This window comes from Bos indicus, chromosome 22 (assembly GCF_029378745.1).
Source record: "Bos indicus isolate NIAB-ARS_2022 breed Sahiwal x Tharparkar chromosome 22, NIAB-ARS_B.indTharparkar_mat_pri_1.0, whole genome shotgun sequence".
NCBI lineage: Eukaryota > Metazoa > Chordata > Mammalia > Artiodactyla > Bovidae > Bos > Bos indicus.
This window is the reverse complement of record NC_091781.1, coordinates 18,812,937-18,833,610: the sequence shown is the minus strand read 5'-3', so window position 1 is coordinate 18,833,610 and position 20,674 is coordinate 18,812,937. Positions and strand designations below refer to the sequence as shown.

Below are 20,674 nucleotides of genomic sequence, written 5' to 3'. Positions count from 1 at the left end.
AATGATTATCATTTTCTGTAACACCAAAATCTCATATTAGAAACTTATTTCTCAAGGTATAATACTTTGGTAGAAATTAATAAAGAAAGAAAGTGAAGTCACTCAGTCGTGTCTGACTCTTTGCGATCCCATGAACTGTAGTCTACCAGGCTTCTCTGTCCATGGGATTTTCCAGGCACGGGTATTGGAATGGGTTGCCATTTCCTTCTCCAGGGGATCTTCCTGACCCAGGGATCAAACCCAGGTCTCCTGCGTTGCAGGCAGACACTTTACCCTCTGAGCCACCAGGGAGGCCCAGAAATTAAATAAATGAGTAGAGATGAGTGAGGAATATAATAGGAGATTTATAATGAGCATTGGCTGACACAGTTTTGGAGACTGACATGCCCCCACGACCTGCCACCTATAAGCTGGAGAACCAGAGAACCAGCAGGGTGCTTTAGTCCAAGTGCACAGGCCTTGGGGTCAGAGGGTCAGTGGTGTAAGTTCTGATCTGCTTCTGAAAGCCAGAGAACTAGGAGCACCAATGTCTGAAGGCAGGAGAGGATGGGTGTCTGCTCAAGCAGAAAGAGTGAATTTGCCCTTCTTCTGCCTTTGGTTCTAGTCATACTTTCTAGGGATTGGGTGGCGCCAGCCCACATTGGGGAGGGTAACCTGCTTCATTCTGTTCAGCAACTCAACAATTCTTTATTCACTTTAACCATTCTTCCAGGAACAATGTCATATATACACAGAAATCAAGTTTTGCCAGCTGTCAGGGCTTCTGCAGTCAAGCTGACACATAAAATTAACCATCTTGAATGTCAATTATATCTTGATTAAAAAAGTAATCTCTACATGGGATAATGCAAAATTTTATACAGTAATAAACCTAATATATTGCATATGAATAATGTAACCATACTGCAGGGAGTGAGGGAAAAAAAAGAATGCAAGTAATTTTTGAAGACAGTATTTCACTGTATACTGTCAGTCTGAAGATATGAAGAGTAGTACACAGATAGTGCACAGTAGCTAGAAGTTAGTATGTTTTTTCCCCACAATTCTGAGGCTTATTTATGTGCATAAGAGAACTGAGAGATTTAATAAAAGATATTGCAGATAATGAGCATCAGGTGTCTCATTGTCAGGGAGAGAAATGACTAGTAAGGATGGGAGAAAATTAAAGTAACACTATGTTGACTATACCAACATGCAGTATACGCACACAGTCGGGGAGATACAGAAATGGATAGGGTTACGTCTGTATGCGCACAAACCTCTACTGTTAGTTCTGTCCACTGAGAGTGCCTAGGAGTGATGACATCCTGATAGAAATAACTGCACCTTCATTCGCATCTTATTTATAAATACCATTCTCCAACGAAATAGAGCTAGGGATCTCTAGTGGAACTCTTAATTCAGGGGCCAGAGCAAGGCAAGTAGAAGATGAGCTTGAAACCGTGTTGTGCCACAAAGTAAGAAAGTGCTCAAAAATTGATGGGACCATGTCGAAGGGGCAAAGGAATCAGCTTAAAGAAGATCCCACCAGCTAATTCTAGACCAATAATGGATTTAACTGATATAATATAATAAATATCAATAAGTTCATGCTCACAGAAATAAATAATTGAACACATACATGCAGGAGACGGGACAACATGATGGGAGGATGCAAAAATGGAGATATGAAATTCACCAAAGACCTCAGTAATAATTACTTAAGGTAAAATCATCAATGGATGCTAAAATTCTGGGGCTAGACTAAGATAAGAAATAAGATATTTTCATAGCATCAAAGTGTCATTCATCATGGAACATATTAATTACAAAGGGGAAAAGAGCAACTTTGAAGTAGAAAAACCTGGAACACAGTACTTAACCAAGTTATCTAGGTTAATGTCACCAATAATGAGACTTAACAGCATCACATGCTGCTAATCATTAGAGATATATAAGTCAAAACTTCAGTGAGTACCACTTCACACTAGTCAGAATTATCATTATCAAAAAGTCTGCAAATAATAAATGCTGGAGAGTTTTTGGAGAAAACAGAATCCTTCTACACAGTTGGTGAGAATGTAAATTGGTGCAGTTACTGTGCAGAACAGTATGAAAGTTCCTTAAAAAACTAAAAATTGTGCTACTATAATATATGATCCATCAATCCCACCCCTGGGCATGTATCCAGTCAGTCAGTCAGTTCAGTCGCTCAGTCGTGTCTGACTCTGCGACCCCATAAATCGCAGCACGCCAGGCCTTCCTGTCCATCACCAACTCCCGGAGTTCACTCAGACTCACGTCCATAGAGTCAGTGATGCCATCCAGCCATCTCATCCTCTGTCGTCGAATTCTCCTCCTGCCCCCAGTCCCTCCCAGCATCAGTCTTTTCCAATGAGTCAACTCTTCGCATGAGGTGGCCAAAGTACTGGAGTGTCAGCTTTAGCATCATTCCTTCCAAAGAAATCCCAGGGCTGATCTCCTTCAGAATGGACTGGTTGGATCTCCTTGCAGTCTAGGGGACTCTCAAGAGTCTTCTCCAACACCACAGTTCAAAAGCATCAATTCTTCGGTGCTCGGCCTTCTTCACAGTCCAACTGTCACATCCATACATGACCACAGGAAAAACCATAGCCTTGACTAGACGGACCATAATTTGAAAAGATACATGCACACGAATGTTTATTGCAGCACTGTTAGAGTACTAAGACATGGAAGCAACCTGAATGCCCATCAGCAGGTGAATGGATAAAGAAGACATGGTAGATATATCGATATGTACAATGGAATATTACTCAGCTGTAAAAGTGCAACCATTCCATTTGCAGCAACATGGATAGACCTAGGGATTATTATATAAAGTGAAGCAAATGAGACAGAGAAAGACAAGTATCATATGATATCACTTGTATGTGGAATCTAAAAATAATGATACAAATGAACTTATTTATAAAACAGAGACAGACTTTGAAAACAAACTTATGGTTTCTGAAGTGGAAAGGTGATGGAGGGGATAAATTAGGATTTGGGAATAATATACACATATTACTATATATAAAATAGATAATGGACAATGACTTACTATAGCACAGGGACCTAAGTATTTTGTAATTATCTATATGGGAAAAAAGCTATGTATATAAATCTGAGTCACTTTGCTGTATACCTGAAGCTAACACAACATTGTAATCAACTATACTTTAACAAAAATAAATTAATTTTAAAAAGATACCCTGAAAGGTTACAGCATCACTTCTGAGGTCTTATTTCCAAAAATATATAACCTCCATTTAATCATGAAGGAACATCAGACATCCAAATTGAAGGGTATTTAAAACATAACTGGCTCATACTCTTCAAAAGTGTCCAGGTCAGGAGAAAGACAGATGGATGAATTGTTCCAGACTGGAAGGAATTTAGGAGACATTACTATTAAATGCTATGTGGAAACATTGATCTTAAACCAAAAAAAGATATGAAGTATTTTAAGAACATCTGTTGATTAGTTTTAAGTAGCATGATAACAATGTTAATTTCCTGGTTTAGATAATTATGGTTTAAAAAATCTTCTTGCTTCTTTTAAATAATAACCCATTTAAACCCACAATATTGAATCAATCTTTCAGGAGTTACTTAGCATCAGGGTGAAGAAAAATCATATCCAGTTTGGGAACCAACAGTTTCCAAGCTGAGATGGAGACAAAATTGACTGTGAATACAACCAGAAAAATAATTCAACTACAAATCACCTTCTTTTTGTAGTTTTCTTGCTCATCATACAGAATCTCCTAAAATATATAATTTTCCCAGAACCAGGTACATATAAATTTCATCATATATCCTGGGGTCATTTGCTAGGCTTTGTATTCTGGTCCATAGATAAACATCACCATTCAGAGGCCAGTAACAAAAAAAATAGGTCATTTTGAGAATATTTTCGGTGATTCTCATCTGATTCTTCTTCCGTAGAGTGCTTGTAGACTCATTTAGTTAAGATGGTCTTACCCGCTGATGAGCCAGAATTGCTGAGTTACTGACTGGACTCAGGGTCTATGTCCCAAATAAATATTATGTGCCGGAAACTGTTCTAAGTACTTTTTTGTATACTGGCTTCTTTAATATTTATAATCCCAGATGGCTTAGGTATAGTTATTTTCCTTCTTTTTTTTTTTTCCAACAGATAAACTAATTTATAGAGAAACTAAGAATCTTGGTGTTTAAAGCCACGTGGTTTTGTAGTGATGATGCTGTTATTGTTACCTCGGGTACCTAACTCCGTGGCCTGCTTTCTTGACTTTAATTACGCGTTTGAGAGAAATGGCTTATTCCTGCTATTCCATCATGGAACACGGACTTTGTGGGAGAGCACAGGCAGGGCCAATTCGTTCCCTTTCTCTGTTGTCATTGTAATCATGCTCTGATGTCAACATAATCTCCTTTCTCTGAGGAAATTCTTTCTGCCACATGGACAGGCAGGAGACTTCCAGGGCCGTGTGACGTTTGTTAATAGCAGGGCTCAACGGTTTTATAAAGCAGGAAAAACAAAAAAACAAAAAAAAATGTTAGATTTAGTTAAGTGGCTTTCATGTCACTTTAATTGAGCAATTATTAGGGTGAAAAGAAATTTGACTTTTTGTACTCATTCAGTGTCCTGACTTTTAGACAAATTAATCAGATGCTAGGGAGGAGAAAATATTTGTCCAACACTTTACAGCTAGCACATGACAGAGACAGACCTATAAGTTAAGATTCTTTTTTGTGAAAAATGTCACCTCTCTTTTGTATATTTTAGAAAAATATTGATGTTTCTTGATCATAGTAAGCTTAGTTGTGCTCTTCTGTTACTTCAGTACAGAATTTTTCATACCCCTGGGAGTTTTTTTTTGCAGTACAGTTTAATAACCTCAACCTTCACATTTACAGAAACGTCAATTTAGGAAGTGATAATAGAATGCTCTAAAGGATTGCTACATCTTCACCAAGCACTTAACCTCCTCTTGTGTACCAACAGAAAAGATGGCTAATTTTGTCTTTATGACTTCTAGCCATCTTTCCTGCATCCCTCATGAATGCAGTGACCTGAGCCTAAATTTTAGTTATCTCAACGTTTGCTTATCCAACCAGATGTCAGTATTTGTAAATTTACCAAATTTGTTCTCATGGGTACATGATCATAGATAATTGCTCTATTGCGAAGTATTTAATCTGAAGTATGTCTGTACCTAGAGTTAGTTATTACTTTCCAGAAAACACACTGGGTTGTGGTAAATTTTGTAAAGATGATGCATCTCTTGTCATCGTCTTGAAATACGTAATTACCTTTCCTTCATCAAGGGTGAAATCTGCGTCCCCTCTCCTTGAATCTGAGTGAGCTTGTGTCTAATACGGAAGTTGCAGTCTGTGAATTTTAAGCCATAAACTTTCATAGGGCCGTTGCATGGTTTTTTTGTGACTTCTGTATTACAAACACAGCTAGCACGTTAGGAGGAAGCCTAGAAGCTAAGAAACAGGTTGCATGTGAGTGTTCCTTTCGTGGCTCCAGCTGAGGTTACAGCTGATAGTCAGCATCAGCCTTTAACCATGTGACCTTCAAGCTGCCCCAGCTGATGTGAGTGAAACAGAGAGACCCTTTTTTCTTTGTTTAAAAATAATCTTATTTATTAGTTTTTGGCTGTGCTGGATCTTCATTGCTGTGCAGGCTATTCTCTGGTTGCAGTGAGCGGGAACTGCTCTCCACTTACGGTGCGCGGGCTTCTCATTGTGGTGGCATCTTTTGTTGCAGCTCCTGGGCTCTAGAGCACAGGCTCAATAGTTGTGGTGCACAGGCTTAGTTGCTCCAGAGCAAGTGTGATCCTCTGGGATCAGGGATCGAAACTGTGTCACCTGGGCTGGCAGATGATCTCTTTACCACTGAGCCACCAGAGAAGCCCCCAGAGAGGCCCTTTTTGTGCCAAGCCCTGCCCAAATTGCAAAATACACATTGTCCTTTTGTCAGCACTCCCTGTTAGGATGGTTTGTTGAGAAGTAAAAGGTAATAAACAGAAATCAGTGCTGTGTTTCTGAAACCTATGTTCACTTCAGTTCAGTTCAGTCTCTCAGTCATGTCCGACTCTTTGCGACCCCATGAATCGCAGCATCCCAGGCCTCCCTGTCCATCACCAACTCCTGGAGTTCACTCAAACTCACGTCCATCGAGTTGGTGATGCTATCCAGCCATCTCACCCTCTGTCGTCCCCTTCTCCTCCTGCCCCCAATCCCTCCCAGCATCAGAGTCTTTTCCAATGAGTCAACTCTTCACATGAGGTGGCCAAAGTACTGGAGTTTCAGCTTTAGCATCATTCCTTCCAAAGAACACCCAGGACTGATCTCCTTCAGAATGGACTGGTTGGATCTCCTTGCAGTCCATGGGACTCTCAAGAGTCTTCTCCAACACCACAGTTCAAAAGCATCAATTCTTCAGTGCTCAGCCTTCTTCACAGTCCAACTCTCACATCCATACATGACTACTGGAAAAACCATAGCCTTGACTAGATGGACCTTTGTTGGCAAAGTAATGTCTCTGCTTTTTAATATGCTATCTAGGTCATAACTTTCCTTCCAAAGAGTAAGTGTCTTTTAATTTCATGGCTGTAGTCACCATCTGCAATGATTTTGGAGCCCCAAAAAATAAAGTCTGACACTGTTTCCACTGTTTCCCCATCTATTTGCCATGAAGTGATGGGACCAGATGCCATGATCTTCATTTTCTGAATGTTGAGCTTTAAGCCAACTTTTTCACTCTCCTTCTTCACTTTCATCTAGAGGCTTTTTAGTTCCTCTTCACTTTCTACCATAAGGGTGGTGTCATCTGCATATCTGAGGTTATTGATATTTCTCCCGGCAATATTGATCCCAGCTTGTGCTTCTCCAGCCCAGTGTTTCTCATGATGTACTCTGCATAGAAGTTAAATAAGCAGGGTGATAATATACAGCCTTGACGTACTCCTTTTCCTTTTTGGAACCAGTCTGTTGTTCCATGTCCAGTTCTAACCATTGCTTCCTGACCTGCATATAGGTTTCTCAAGAGGCAGGTCAGGTGGTCTGGTATTCCCATCTCTTTCAGAATTTTCCACAGTTTATTGTGATCCACACAGTCAAAGGCTTTGGCATAGTCAATAAAGCAGAAATAGATGTTTTTCAGGAACTCTCTTGCTTTTTCGATGATCCAGAGGATGTTGGCAATTTGATCTCTGGTTCCTCTGCCTTTTCTAAAACCAGCTTGAACATCTGGAAGTTCACGGTTCACATATTGCTGAAGCCTGGCTTGCAGAATTTCGAGCATTACTTTACTAGCGTGTGAGATGAGTGCAATTGTGTGGTAGTTTGAGCATTCTTTGGCATTGCCTTTCTTTGGGATTGAAATGAAAACTGACCTTTTCCAGTCTGTGGCCACTGCTGAGTTTTCCAAATTTGCTGGCATATTGAGTGCAGCACTTTCACAGCATCATCTTTCAGGATTTGAAGTAGCTCAACAGGAATTCCATCACCTCCACTAGCTTTGTTCGTAGAGGTGCTTGAAACCTGTGTATGGGTTGGCAAAAGGAGAAGAGAGCCCATCAGGTCAGTGCTTTGATGCTGAAAGGCTGTTTTGTCACTGGAGCAGCCTACATCCCAAATCATTCTCCATCCAAGGAAAAAAAGAAAAGTTTCACTCTGATGCTCTCTTTGGGAAGATTTCCTCCTTGCATGTGTTCTGTCACCTATTCTCTCCTTTCAGCCTCCCACCTGATCAAGCGGCCCTGCTTCCTTTACCTTAGGACACTTCTTTTCTGGCCTTGATACCTTGTAGACATTTCTGCAGGGAATCACTTGTCCTTTGATAATTTATTAATCAAATAAATTTCCTCTGCAATTGTTTGATCCTTTTTTTTTTTTTTTTGATACAGATTTCATTGAACACAAATCCCCTTTTTTCTCTTTCAAACAGTTCAGGGGTGATGTTAAAAGGGAGTTTTGTGTGTGAAAGGGCAGGGTGAGGGGGGACTGTAAAAAAAAAAAAAAGCCAGTTGCATTGTAGAATCCATCAAAAAGGTCAGAGTCACACCATGCATTACACCTCACTTAGGCAACATATTCAGCTCTTCTGCCTTATATGTTTTTAAGAATGATCTTTAATGAGTATGGAAAGGGCACTATAAGAATCATTTCTCCTCAAAAGGATTGTAAGGAGGGAGAGAGATGAGGCAGTCTATACCTTTTTCATGAATATTTACTGGGTAGGGTGAGATCCTTTGGAGCCCCAGGCCTCTGATATTCTTGCCCTGTCCTCTCACAGACTCTGAAAAGCTCCCATCCTATTATTTAATGAGTAGAAGCTGCAGAATTATAGCAAAGCACAACATGAATCCTAGTATCCAATGTGAAAGAAAACAGCTGTATCTGAATAGTAATGTCTTTCTGAAAAATAATAAGACTTCTATTGCTTCCTACACAGAGAGGGCTTGGGGGGTGTCTCTGTGGACTGTGGGGCTAGTGTCTAGGTGAAGCAGAGAAGAAACACATTGAAATGGAGCCCTTGGCCACACACAGATTCAGCCACTGATTCAAGTTATTAGGACCAAATCAGTGTTACTCATAGATGAACACCCATTCCCAGAATGGATTCTAGCCTGCTGTTTGGAAGTTTTTTTTGTTTTTTTTTTTTTCAATGTGTACACCAATGGAGAAATTTAAATTAAATGCCAGTTAGAAGAGACAACTTTGATGCATTGGGAAAAGTGATCAGTCTGGGAGGACTTCCCTGGTGGTCCAGTGGCTAAGACTCCATGCTCCCAATACAGGGGGCCCAGGTTCAATCCCTGGTCAGGGAACTAGATCCCACGGGCTGCAACTAGAAGATTCCACATACCACAGCAAACATAGAAGATCTCACGTGCCACAGCTAAGACCCAGTGCAGCCAAATATATATATATATATATACACACATACATATATATAATATATATGTATACACACACAAAAGATTATTAGTCACATGTTTGTATGCATTTCAGCAAAGTAAATGATAATAAAAGTGAAAGCTATTTTAAAAAAATGACCATCTATTGAGCATTTAGGGCATAAGGTTAAGCACCTTGTGCACATTATTACATTTAATTCTCTCTAACCTCTTGAGGGCTTCCCTGGTGGCTCAGAGGTTAAAGCATCTGCCTCCAATGTGGGAGACCCGGGTTCGATCCCTGGGTTAGGAAGATCCCCTGGAGAAGGAAATGATGGCAACCCATTCCAGTATTCTTGCCTGGAGAATACCATGGACAGAGGAGCCTGGTAGGCAAAGGTGTTATTACTTACAATAAGAAGTAGAGGGAGTATGAATAGCTTGATTCAAGTCACACATATAGGAAGTGTTAGACCTGGGATTTACAGCCTTTCTGGTGGATTCCAAGGCCAGTTGTTGTGTACTCTTCTAGTTCAATGAGCTCAGTGGACCTGGGGCAAGTGACTTGCCATCTCTGAACCTAAAGTAGCCTTCCTCACCCGTAAAGTTAGGAAGTTTATTGTTCTGTGTCCTCCAGGTATATATTGGTTTCCTATTGCTACCATTAAAACCTACCATATATTTGATTGCAGTTGTCCAGTCTCTAAGTCATGTTCAACTCTTTGCGACCCCATGTTCTGCAGCACACCAGGATTCCCTGTCCTTCACCATCTCCCAGAGTGTGCTCAAACTCAAGACATATATTTGGTATTAACACCTTAAATGGCACATGTTTATTGCCTTACAGTTCTGTAGTTTGGAAGTCTGATACCGGTCCCGCTGAGCTTCGGTTATGGTGAAGACAGGGCTGGATCCTTTTAGAGGCTCTGAGTATCTGCTCCCTCGGTTTTTCTGACTTCTGAAGTCCACCTGCTCTCCTGGACTCAGGAGTCCTTCCTTGCATCCTCCCAACCTCTTGTTCTCATCCTCTCACCTCCTTTCTCTTTTGACTCCTGCTGCTTTACTTAAAAGGGCCACTGTGATTAGACTGGGCCCACCCAGATTATCTAGGTTAATCCCTCCCATCTCCTGATCCTTCATGTAATCACACCTACAAGATGTCATTGCCAGGTATGGTGACATTCACAGGTTCTAGGGGTTAGAACTTGGACCTGCCTGGGGGACCATTATACGTCCTGTCACAAGCTCTGATTTTTTTTTTTTTTTGTAATAGGCAGAAGCATCATAAAAGTCTGTGCCTGACACTTGTCGGATAGTGTAGAGTTCCTTTTAGTTGCCTCTGTACCCTGTCTACAAGCTGGGCCGTCTCTCCCAGCAGGGGTAGCTGGCAGGCCCAGATTGCAGTTCTGTATTCCTCTTGTCACCGGCTATATTGTCCTACTTTCTGGACCCTTTTTGAAACTTCATTGTTGTGTTGATTGATCGTTTGTGTGGAATCACTCTCAGCATCATGCTTGCTCCCTGAGGTGTGTGTACACACGTGTGTGTGCTCATTTGTGTCCAACTCTTTGCAATCCTATGGACTCTACATAGTCTTCTAGGCTCCTCTGTCCATGGGATCCTCCAGGCAGGAATACTGGAGTGGGTTGCCATTTCCTAATCCAGGGTATCTTCCCGACTTGGAGATTGCACCCGAGTCTCCGGCATCTCCTTCATCGGCAGGTGGATTCTTTACCGTTGTGCCACCTGGGAAGCCCTTCCTGAAGAAGACATCCTTTCTTACTGGATCAAGCATTCTCTCTCCTTTTCAGTTAACATGCCTTAGTTCTTTCATCCATGTCATTAATTCAAATACCATGTTGGCCCAAGTTCTGTAGAAGCTAATGACTACTAGCCATATGCAAAGCTCTGCCACCATCAGCATCTTAAAATTTTTAATGAGAATTATCGAAAGTGTTTCATCTCTTTATCTAAGATTTACTTGCCCCCCCCCCTAAAAATAGCAAAATGTTCTCAGTGATTCTGTTTCAGCCTGTAATTGATCTATGAACTTCCTTGTAAACAGCAGGAAATAGAGCACTGTTTTCTGTTGGAAATATAGATCATGTATTAACTTATAGGCAGAGCAGACATACCCTGAAGTCACATACCCTGAAGCCAGTATTATTTTTCCTATTTCTCAGAGATCATGAGTGAAATAATGCTCAGTTATAAACTTCTGGTGATTCTTCTTTAACTGTTGGTAAGGTAACTAAAATTCACATCTTTTATACTTTGTGTGTGATTTGCCTCTTGTTCCCTATGGTTAATATTAAGGAACTTTTCACTCATATCCAACTTTTAAGTTATATATTTTTTCAAAACAATGCATTAGTCTTTTGAAATTGGCTTCACTATCTAATTGTTTACAGTCTTAAGATAGACATTTCAAATAAGACCCAAATAGAAAATTGAGAAAGAATCCATTGTTTGTTAAGCATTCACCAGGCAAACTGCTAAGCATTTCAGCTGCTTATCGTTTAAAGCCAATTAGAAATAATCAGCCAAAAATACTTTTAAATGCAATCAGTATTCAACTATGTATTTAAGTGAACTTTTGAGCTTGTTTTTCACTTCTCTTGTATTTCATTTAAAAAATATATTTATTATGTCTTGATTCTTTATGCACAATTTAGCGTTTGGTAGAAACTAAAATAATAATAGTAACAACAACAATAAAGCTTAAGATTTTCTCTGAAAAATAATGCATTTAATTTTTATTCCTTACAAGAGAAGACAAAGTAGAATAAAATGCTTTAAGACATTAAAGAATTGAGATGTTCCAAGGAGGAAACAAATTGTCTTCCCACCTTATCTACTGATTCACAGAGCATAGTGATGACTTGTCCAGGAGTTTCAGGGAGCATGCTGGGGAACCTGTTAAACAACAGGGCTACCTCTAGGCTACCTTGCTCATCACTAGGTCTTCAGACTATTCCCCAGGGCACAAGAGATTGACGGAATCTTGTTTAACTATAAAATTTGTCACTGTCTTGTCTTCCCCAGGTAGTGCGGGCACCCCAGTCATGTTTAACAAGAACGGGGATGCCCCTGGGCGTTACGACATCTTCCAGTATCAGACCACGAACACCACCAACCCCGGCTACCGACTGATTGGACAGTGGACAGATGAACTTCAGCTCAATGTGAGTTTTGCTGGCCCCTCTTCCTTTGCCTGTGAAATGAGTGAGCAGGTTTTTAATATGCTCCATGAGGCAGATATGTTTATGAGTATCCGCAAGTGTACTTGCAGCTTGTTAAGAGCATCAGTAGGGACTGATAACCATCATAATGCAACAGTGAGAGCATTGATGATGATGGTGGTGATGGGCATGCATGTGGAGTTCATGCCTGACTGAACTGGGCAAATCTGTGCATCATCTCATCTAAACTGAGGCTCAAGTTGCTTAACCAACAAGGTACCAGCTAATACTTCAATACTTTCATGAGATCTTTCTCATGCTCAAATTATTTTCCTTCCTTTCTTCCTTTATTTGCTCGTAGATTTTTTTTTCTTTTAATTCATTTTACTGAGTCACTTTGACTTACACTGAGGTTCTCTGGGTAATATCAGTGTTGGTTAATTTCCATAACCTCTCTTTCATTCTGTAAAGCATGACCTTGAGTGAGTAACCAGTTATTTGTGCAAGGTTATGTCAGAGTTCACCAGGCACAGCCCATCAGGAACTCACCTGTAGTCAAACACAGTAAGGTTTTTTTACTTCACTACATGAAAAACAAACTCCTGCCATCACTCCTCTTCTTCAGGGTGGAGGAATTCAGATGAGATTTGTTGAGTTGGGAATTCTAAGGAGGTTTTGGGAAGCAAGGACCAGTTTTGGGTTGGGCCATTCTTAGGAAGTAGAGACCAATATAATGGTTGGGTGTCTTGGTGATTTTGAACTAGGAGGTGGGAGGATAAGAGCTGGGCAAGAATGGTCACTAACAAAGGAATGGTTAGACCTCATGTGAACTGGAAAAGGAGATGTCTAGATATTTTTGTAGCTGCAGAGTGTCCTGTGTATCTAGTTTCACACATGATGGCTGAGTGGCCTTGCTTTGTCTTGTTCTCCCATAGTCATGGGATGACCTCATCTGGTTAGCATTTATATTCTTCTGAAGTTTGAAAGATGCCTGCCTAGGTATTAACTGACAACTCTTCAGCCCCTTTTTTATTTATTTGTGTTTTAATTTCTTACTATTTCAGGTTCAACATTCAATAATGTGCTTATAATAATTCTTAAAATGCCCTATTTGAAGTTAACATTTAGTCTAAATGAATATGCTTGTCTTCCTGAGGAGTAACGAACACTTGGGCCAGGATCCTTCTACCTTGGCCGGGCCCAGTACAGCTCCTCTTTCTCCCCTCCTGAGAAAGGATGTAAACTGTCCAGCCCTAAGCCTGGTGGCTGGGGTCCTGGAGCCTGAGGGCTGTGGCAGGGATGCTCTAGGGCCTCTTTTTCTGAGATATGTCGACTAGGGGGTTGTACTTCAAGAAGTTCTACAGCAGATCCCTTGATGTGGCCTTGAGCTCACATACAATGTTCACCTGGGATGCTGTGGACAAATACATTGGGTTGGGCTTATGAATCAGGTAGGGCTCCTTAGTTCCAGAGACCTACTTTGAAATAGTAATATATACAATGCATGATTGTCTTACGAGCCCTGTATTACTATGAGTTCTCCAGAGAAGCAACCAATAGGATAGGCCGGTAAGTAGATAGATAGATAGAGAAATAGATATGTTGTAGAAATTGGCTCACATTTATCATAAATGCTGAGAGGTCCAAAGATGTGCAGTTGCCAAGCCAGAGATCCAGAAGACTCAATGGCTTAAGATCCAGTCTGAGTCCAAAGGCAGCAGAAGACTGATGTCCCAGATCAAAGATAGGCAGAGAGAAAGGGTTCTCTCAGGCTCAGGCTTTCAGTTCTGTTCAGCTCTTCAACAGGTTGTTTAAGGCACACACACATTGGGGAGGACAATCTGCTTGAATCAGTTAACAGTTCAAATGTGCATCTCAGCCAGGAACACCCTCGCTGTCTGTAACCACATACCAGGGCACCCATAGCCCATTCAGGTTGACACATAAAATGAACCATCACAGGCTGTGTCCCAGGGAAGTCCCTCTAATGTCTCTTCCAAACCTGGAAATGATGCCATTAGCCTTTCCTCGTGTAGACCTTAGGAGGCACTTTGGAAATGATTGAGAGTATGGGTTTTTGACCATAAAACACAGAATGGACGTCTTGGGGCTGGTACAGCTTGGGTTATGGTTTTTAGAAGAGAGGATTGTGCATGAGATGGGTTGGTCAAGCCATGATAGGCCATTTACATCCTTTGAACTTGTCCCACCTGGTTCTGCTTGTATCTGTTCAGTTCTTTCCCTCTCAAGGTCCACCGTCCCAGTGAGCTGATGGGAAGGTTGTTCTTTGGTTTGTATTTTAATACGAATTGTGTTTATCAGCCATTCAACAAGTCTTTGTTTTATTTTTTGTATTTTTAAGTACCTGTCCTGCAATAAGCATTGTACAAGGCAGTGGGTGCATAATGGAAATCAAGACAAACGTAGTTCTTGTTTGTACATAATTGAAGATCTTGAATAGCATTACATGGTAAACAAGAGATAGGAGTATGAAAATTCCAAAGTGTGGTAAGAGGCATGGCAGGAGAAAGAATGATGGAGGTGAAGAGAGGCCTTGCAGATGAGGAGCAGACGATGGGGAGAGAATGAGTGATCCACAGAGCAGGTCAGAAGTAGACACAGTGATGGTGTAGCTAAGGGAGAGGATGGGAAGGAGGGATGAGAGGAGAAGTTAGGGCATTAGGTAAGAGCCAGAGCCATCCCTTGTAGACCATGATAAATATTTTAAAGATTCTATTCTGAGTACATTTAAAAACCATGAAGAAATATTAAACAAAGGAGTGGCTGGCTCAGAATTAGGAATAAAATATTGCTTTGTCTACTGAGAAGGTGATGAATAGTAAGGGGCAAGCATGGGAGTAGAAAGACTAATGAAGACTACACTGCAGTTATCGAGCTAAAATAGGGTGGCTTAGTGAAGGAGTTCTCCACCTCAGTATCCAATGGAAACCATCTGGAGGGCTTGTAGAAACACATCTGCTGGGCCCATTCCCAGGGATTCTGATTCAGGACATCTGGGAGTGCAAGGAGGCCCAAATATATGTCTTTTGAAGGAGTACCTGTGCTATGCTGATAGTACTTGGAGAACCACTGGTTTAGAGAATGTGGTACTAGCAGAGATACAATGAAATGAGTGGAAACATTTATATGTGTACTATATATATATATATATATAGTATGTATATGCATATACAGCTATAATTGCATTTCTTACAGGAAGAATAACATAATTGGGATTTAGTACTGGAGGCAAAGGAAGAGTAATACTGGGATTGGAGGAAAATAATCAAGAGTGAATCCCAGGTTTATAGCTTAAGGAACCCTGTGGATGCTCTAACAAGAGAGTAGGGAGACAGCTTGGAACAGGAGGGAAAGATTGAGAACCCTGATTGAGTCTTTCCAAATCCATGAGGGCCAAAATGAAATGGATATTAAGTCTGAAGCTCAGAAAAGAGTTTGGGGCTATAGTTATTAAAAAGAAAAAAAAAAAGAAAGAAAGAAAAGCAGTTGTTAACCTATAAATGGCCTTGAAATGCATTAGAGAAAGAGAGAAAATGTAATAGCAGAGAACCCAAGGCCTTGAAAACTTCATAGAAAGTGTCACAGTTCCAATCCAACTACTCCAAATAACACCCAACTTAAAAGAGTCTGTCTCATTTGCCTGGAAAGTTGGGACAAGCTGTATTCTTTGAATTTTTATTTTTGTTTATGGAAGCTAGACAGGCATATATGCTTGATTTAGCACTAAATAGGAACAGCTTTGATTCTTCCTTGTCATGCTGAGAGGTTATGGTAGGAAGAGCAGACAGGACCACAATTCCTCAGCTGAACCCAGTGACTGATGCTTGCTATAGCATGCACCTTAAAATTATGAATGGCTGAGCCAGGGGGAGGACTGTTTTTAGACCCCTGAAAGGCTGAGTTAATTCAGAGGGTGACCACTGAGATAACTGGCCTTGCAAAGAGGTTACCCTGTTGATGTCTTTTATAGACTCCTTAAGATACTGTAAAATCTAATTGGAATCACAAAGAAAAGACTTGCATGCACTCCCCAGAGGGTACTCCACCCATCTCACCTGGAGCCCCAGGCCGCAGCTGCCAGTCTGTCCATGGTGCGTGTCCTGTCCATCCAGGGCCATCCTGCTCCCGATGTTACTTCTGCTCTAATTATTCTGATTCACCTCCAAGTTTGGTGAGAGTGGACTTTCCACAAACTTAGTTTGGTAGGTTTTCTTGCTCCTTGTCAATGAGATAAAACAAGTATTTTAAGTAACATGTATGCTTATCATTTAGAAAGACTACAGAGTACTGTTTCAGCCCCCAGTGAGATCATCTCAAGGAAATGGAGTTTTCAGGAGAGCTTTCTCTGTGGTCAGTAATTGCAAATACATTTCTTAGCTAGGAGGTGAATGTTTTAGAATCTCATGATCCCAGGGTTATAGACCAGACTGCCTGGCATTCTGTATCCGATCCTCTGGAATTTAGGTGTCTGAGAGCGTCCAGTCTATTACAGAATGCCACCCTGAGTCCTCACTGCTGGAGTAATAGCTCTAGGCCCTGCTTCTTCTTGGGCCAACAGATGACCACAGGGTTTGCTATTTGAATGTTCCTTCTCCAACAAGAATTCATCAGAAGGACGTCATTAGGAAGAAAGCCATTCATTCTCCCACTTGCCACCCCTACAGAAAGAACTCTGCTTTTTGCCTCAGGTTTGTGTGGTACCATGCAGAGATGCTGGAAAATGTTATTCCTGGCAGAGAAACAGTCAAGGGAATAATGCAGTACATATCCATTGCTTACCCACAGGGTATCAGGAAGGATGGAGCTACTGGAGATGTTGGGAGAAACAAGGGGACATGTCCCTGCACTTGGAATTCCCAGGATAGGGTCAGGGCTCTGTAATAGATAAACTCCATGTCAGGGTTTATTTTATTTATTTCCACTTTATATATATATATTTTAATTGAAGGATAATCACTTTCCAACTTTGTGTTGGCTTCTGTCATACGTCAACATGAATCAGCCATAGGTACAGGCATTTCCCCTCCATGTTAAACCTCCATCCCATCGCCCACTCCATCCCACCCCTCTAGGTAGTCATGGAGCACTAGGCTTGTGCTCCCTGGGTCATACTGCAACATTTACAGGGTTTAGATATGCGCCGATTTAAGGCACTGACATATATTTGAACTGGAATTTGAAGGATAAGTCATAGTTCCCAAGATGGAGATGAAAAAAGTATTTGAGAATGAATAATGCAATACTATGTAGAAACTAGGATGGAAGTATGTTGGGGATAAGGGCATAATATGAAAGGTAGGGAGTTATAAAAGCTATACATTTATGATGTGATTAAGCTCCACAATTATTTTGCATATTAGAAACAAAATTTCTGTCATCTTTCAGTTATTTGCAGTTAGTAGGACATTTAGATATGCCTGCAATGTAAATTTTTCTAATTAACTGAAATCCTTTAAAATCCAAAAATGTTAGTTTTTTGTTGTTGTTTTTTTTTTTTTTTAAGGAACTACCCTTAATAGGCAACTTCCTACAGTTAACTGCACACACTCTTAAATGGAAGACTGAGTAAATATCACTTAACCTTTTCCGGCACCTTAGTCGTCAGTCACTCTACAGGGTAGTCCACCTTTATAATCTTCTGAGGTGTGTCAGGGGCTTTTTAAGAAATTTGTTCGCTATTAAATTTACCTTCTAACTAGAGATTGAAATCTCCTAAAAGATAGAATCCGTGTTTTAATTATTTTTTTGTACAATTACTAGCATACTACCTGGCACTCACCAAGCATTTGTGTTTGTTACTGTTGTTACTATATAAAACCGTGGTAAGATTAATATGATCTCCTTAATGGTAGAGATTTTCTTCGACAAGCAGCCACACTTCTTCCCTCTGGGAAGAGCACCCAAGCGTCCTCTTAAGTCATGTGGTCTGCCTTGCACAGTTCCTAAATCCAGAGGCAAGACTGGATTTAGCCTAAACCCATCACCCGTGTTCATAGTGATGATGGGCAGTAAACTGTCCAGTTAGGATGAACCACTTGATGCCTGTCAGCCAGTCTGAGACCCCACCTCTTAGAGGAAGCGGATGTGCCTCTCAGGAGCCATAGGCAGACATTTGGAGGCCACAGAGCAGGAGCTCCAAGGAAAAGGAGGCAGAGCTTAGAGCACCTAGGCTGGAGGCAACATGCTTTGAGCCCTAGGAAACCTTTGCGTGCTTGCTAAGTCACTTCAGTCACGCCAACTCTTTGTGACTCAATGGACTGTATCCTGCCAGGCTCCTCTGTCCATGGGATTCTCCAGGCAAGAGTACTGGAGTGGGTTGTCATGTCCTCCTCCAAGGGATCTTTCCAACCCAGTGATCAAACCTGCATCTGTTATGTCTCTTAGGTCCCCTGCATTGGCAGGCAGTTTCTTTACCACTGAAGCCCTGGAAGGCATTTATAGTGCTCTCTGGATTGTTCCCTTATCAGTAACTGAAGGAAACTTAAGTGTCTTACTTTTCTACTTGCAACTATTTCACTACAGCAATCAAAAATTAAAAAAAAAAAAAAGTTTTTGTTTTAGTACACCCAAACTTGGGTAAATAAAATGTCAGTCTACACTTAATAAGCTGAATTTTTAAAATTTCATTAAACTAAGGTGATTAAAAATTAATTTTAAAAGTTGTAATTTTGTTAAATATTTGAATCTTTCACTCTGGTTAGAATTTTGTCTTTCACTGGCGTTTAAAGACAAAAAGTATGGTTGATTGCAGCAATCACTGTTTAATCAAATTATCTCTTCCCAAATCAATACTTACTTATACTGCCTATAAAACTCCTAATCACTCTATTGTTTCATAATTGCAGCAGTAAAAATGTTTTAGAAGTCTAATCATGCTTATAATTTACAAAGTATTACATGAGATATGGGGTAATGGATAGCCATAATCAAAGTAATGTTGCCAAAGAGAAAAATATGTAAGTTGTCAAAATCTAGTACTTCTTTAACTTCAGTTTAAAGACTGCTTTTATGAAATTACCCCACTGATCATCATAATGAATGACTCATATCTTATAATGTATAGTTTTGTTATTAGTAACTAGGGCCACAGGCTTTGTAGCTGATGTGATTAAATGGGAACTGAGTCTTCGCTTCACCAGTTACGAGCTGTAGAGGATTACAGAAGTACCAGTTTCATAAGGTTATTGCTAGAATTAAATGTAGTAATATATGTAACCAACTTAAAACAGTGCCTGGCACATTGTAAATATTTAACAAATGTTAGCTGTAATAGCAAAAGTAATAATAATTTAATATCCTTAGTTTATCACATAACTGTTGAAAGTGTCAGTTTCTAGTGCTCCACTGTATTTTGTTTTCTTTATCCCCCTACACCTAGTAAGATGCTTATAAAATGATTGTTCTATATGAAATAGATGAGTGGATGAGCAGACAAACAGTTGGGTTATATTATAAATTACTTAGGAATAAGGGTGTCTTTTTTGATTTAGAATCCCCAGTGCCTATTGCATGAATGGATGAGAAGATGTATCCAGAAATCTACTGCAGTCAGCAATTCTGTACAATTTAGAGATCCACTTAAGACCTTGGTTCACCAGACAGGTTTCTTAAGAATTGTATATGTGGTCTGTAAGCCAGTTCACATTGCAGAGATAGATTCTTTCAGTCTCTGAATGATGGAGCAGGGCGGGGAACGATGAAAAGGAATATAAGAATTGGTTTTAATTTTTTCCAATTGATTTTTCATTTTAGAAACCTACCTGTGGCTATTTGAGAACATAGGGTGGGATAACTGTTCTTGAGGGATTGTGTCAGGGTGTGAATGGCTACATTTGTGTTAGTGAAAGTGAATTGATAATCACACCACTGAAACTGATTCCATCCACCGCCTACCTATCTAGTTTTTAATGTCTCATTGGAGGAAGAGTTAAAACAGCAAAGGATTTAGGATCGTGGCTGTCATGGCTGGGCCCAGATCCTTGGTCTGTGAACCAGGACAAGAATGGCCTCTCTGACAAAACGGCATTTACCCTGAGACCGGAGGGCCAAGAGTTATTTCCATGTGTCAATATCTCTGAATGTGTGGCATTTTACACAGGACATGTACAAATCCAGAAGTACTGCTTCCAGTTGAGGTGCAGCCTGAGACTACAGATCCCAAACTGAATACAAACAGCAGGAGCGTTTAAAAATGTAATGCCTTGCTCATATTTTAAGAATCAAGAAATTTTTCAAGAATAACTTTTTGGCTTTTCTTTTCAAAATCAGATCAGGCAGTAATGTGCCTTTATTCGATGCTATAATAGCTAGTTGGATCTCAGGAAAGGCTTCCCACTTCTCTGTGTCTCCACAGACCCCACTCTCCCCCATTGCCTGACCCCCCTCCCCGATCTCTGCTCCCTCACCTGTTTCCTTATGCCCATAGGTATCTCATTTCATTCACTAAATCTAGATGTAGATTTCAACTTATTTCCACTAATTTGGTTTCCAGATATCGTTGACTTTTTATAAATGATCCCTAGGAATTGTTTTTCAAAATCTTCAATAATATACTAATAGTGTCAGTGACTCAAA

At 40.4% G+C, this 20,674-nt stretch overlaps 1 protein-coding gene across 6 annotated transcripts in view; it reads left to right on the top strand.

Annotated features, from left to right (window-relative positions):
• The window catches only part of GRM7 (glutamate metabotropic receptor 7), a 935,735-nt gene that overhangs the window by 625,535 nt on the left and 289,526 nt on the right, over window positions 1-20,674 (top strand). For all 6 annotated transcript variants that reach the window (XR_011562970.1, XM_070776295.1, XM_070776293.1 and 3 more), the window contains exon 7: window positions 11,943-12,082. Coding sequence is in view for 5 of the 6 variants with exons in the window: in XM_070776295.1 (XP_070632396.1) it covers window positions 11,943-12,082 (140 nt within the window). In the remaining variant the exon portion in view is untranslated. The remainder of the gene's footprint in view (window positions 1-11,942; window positions 12,083-20,674) is intronic.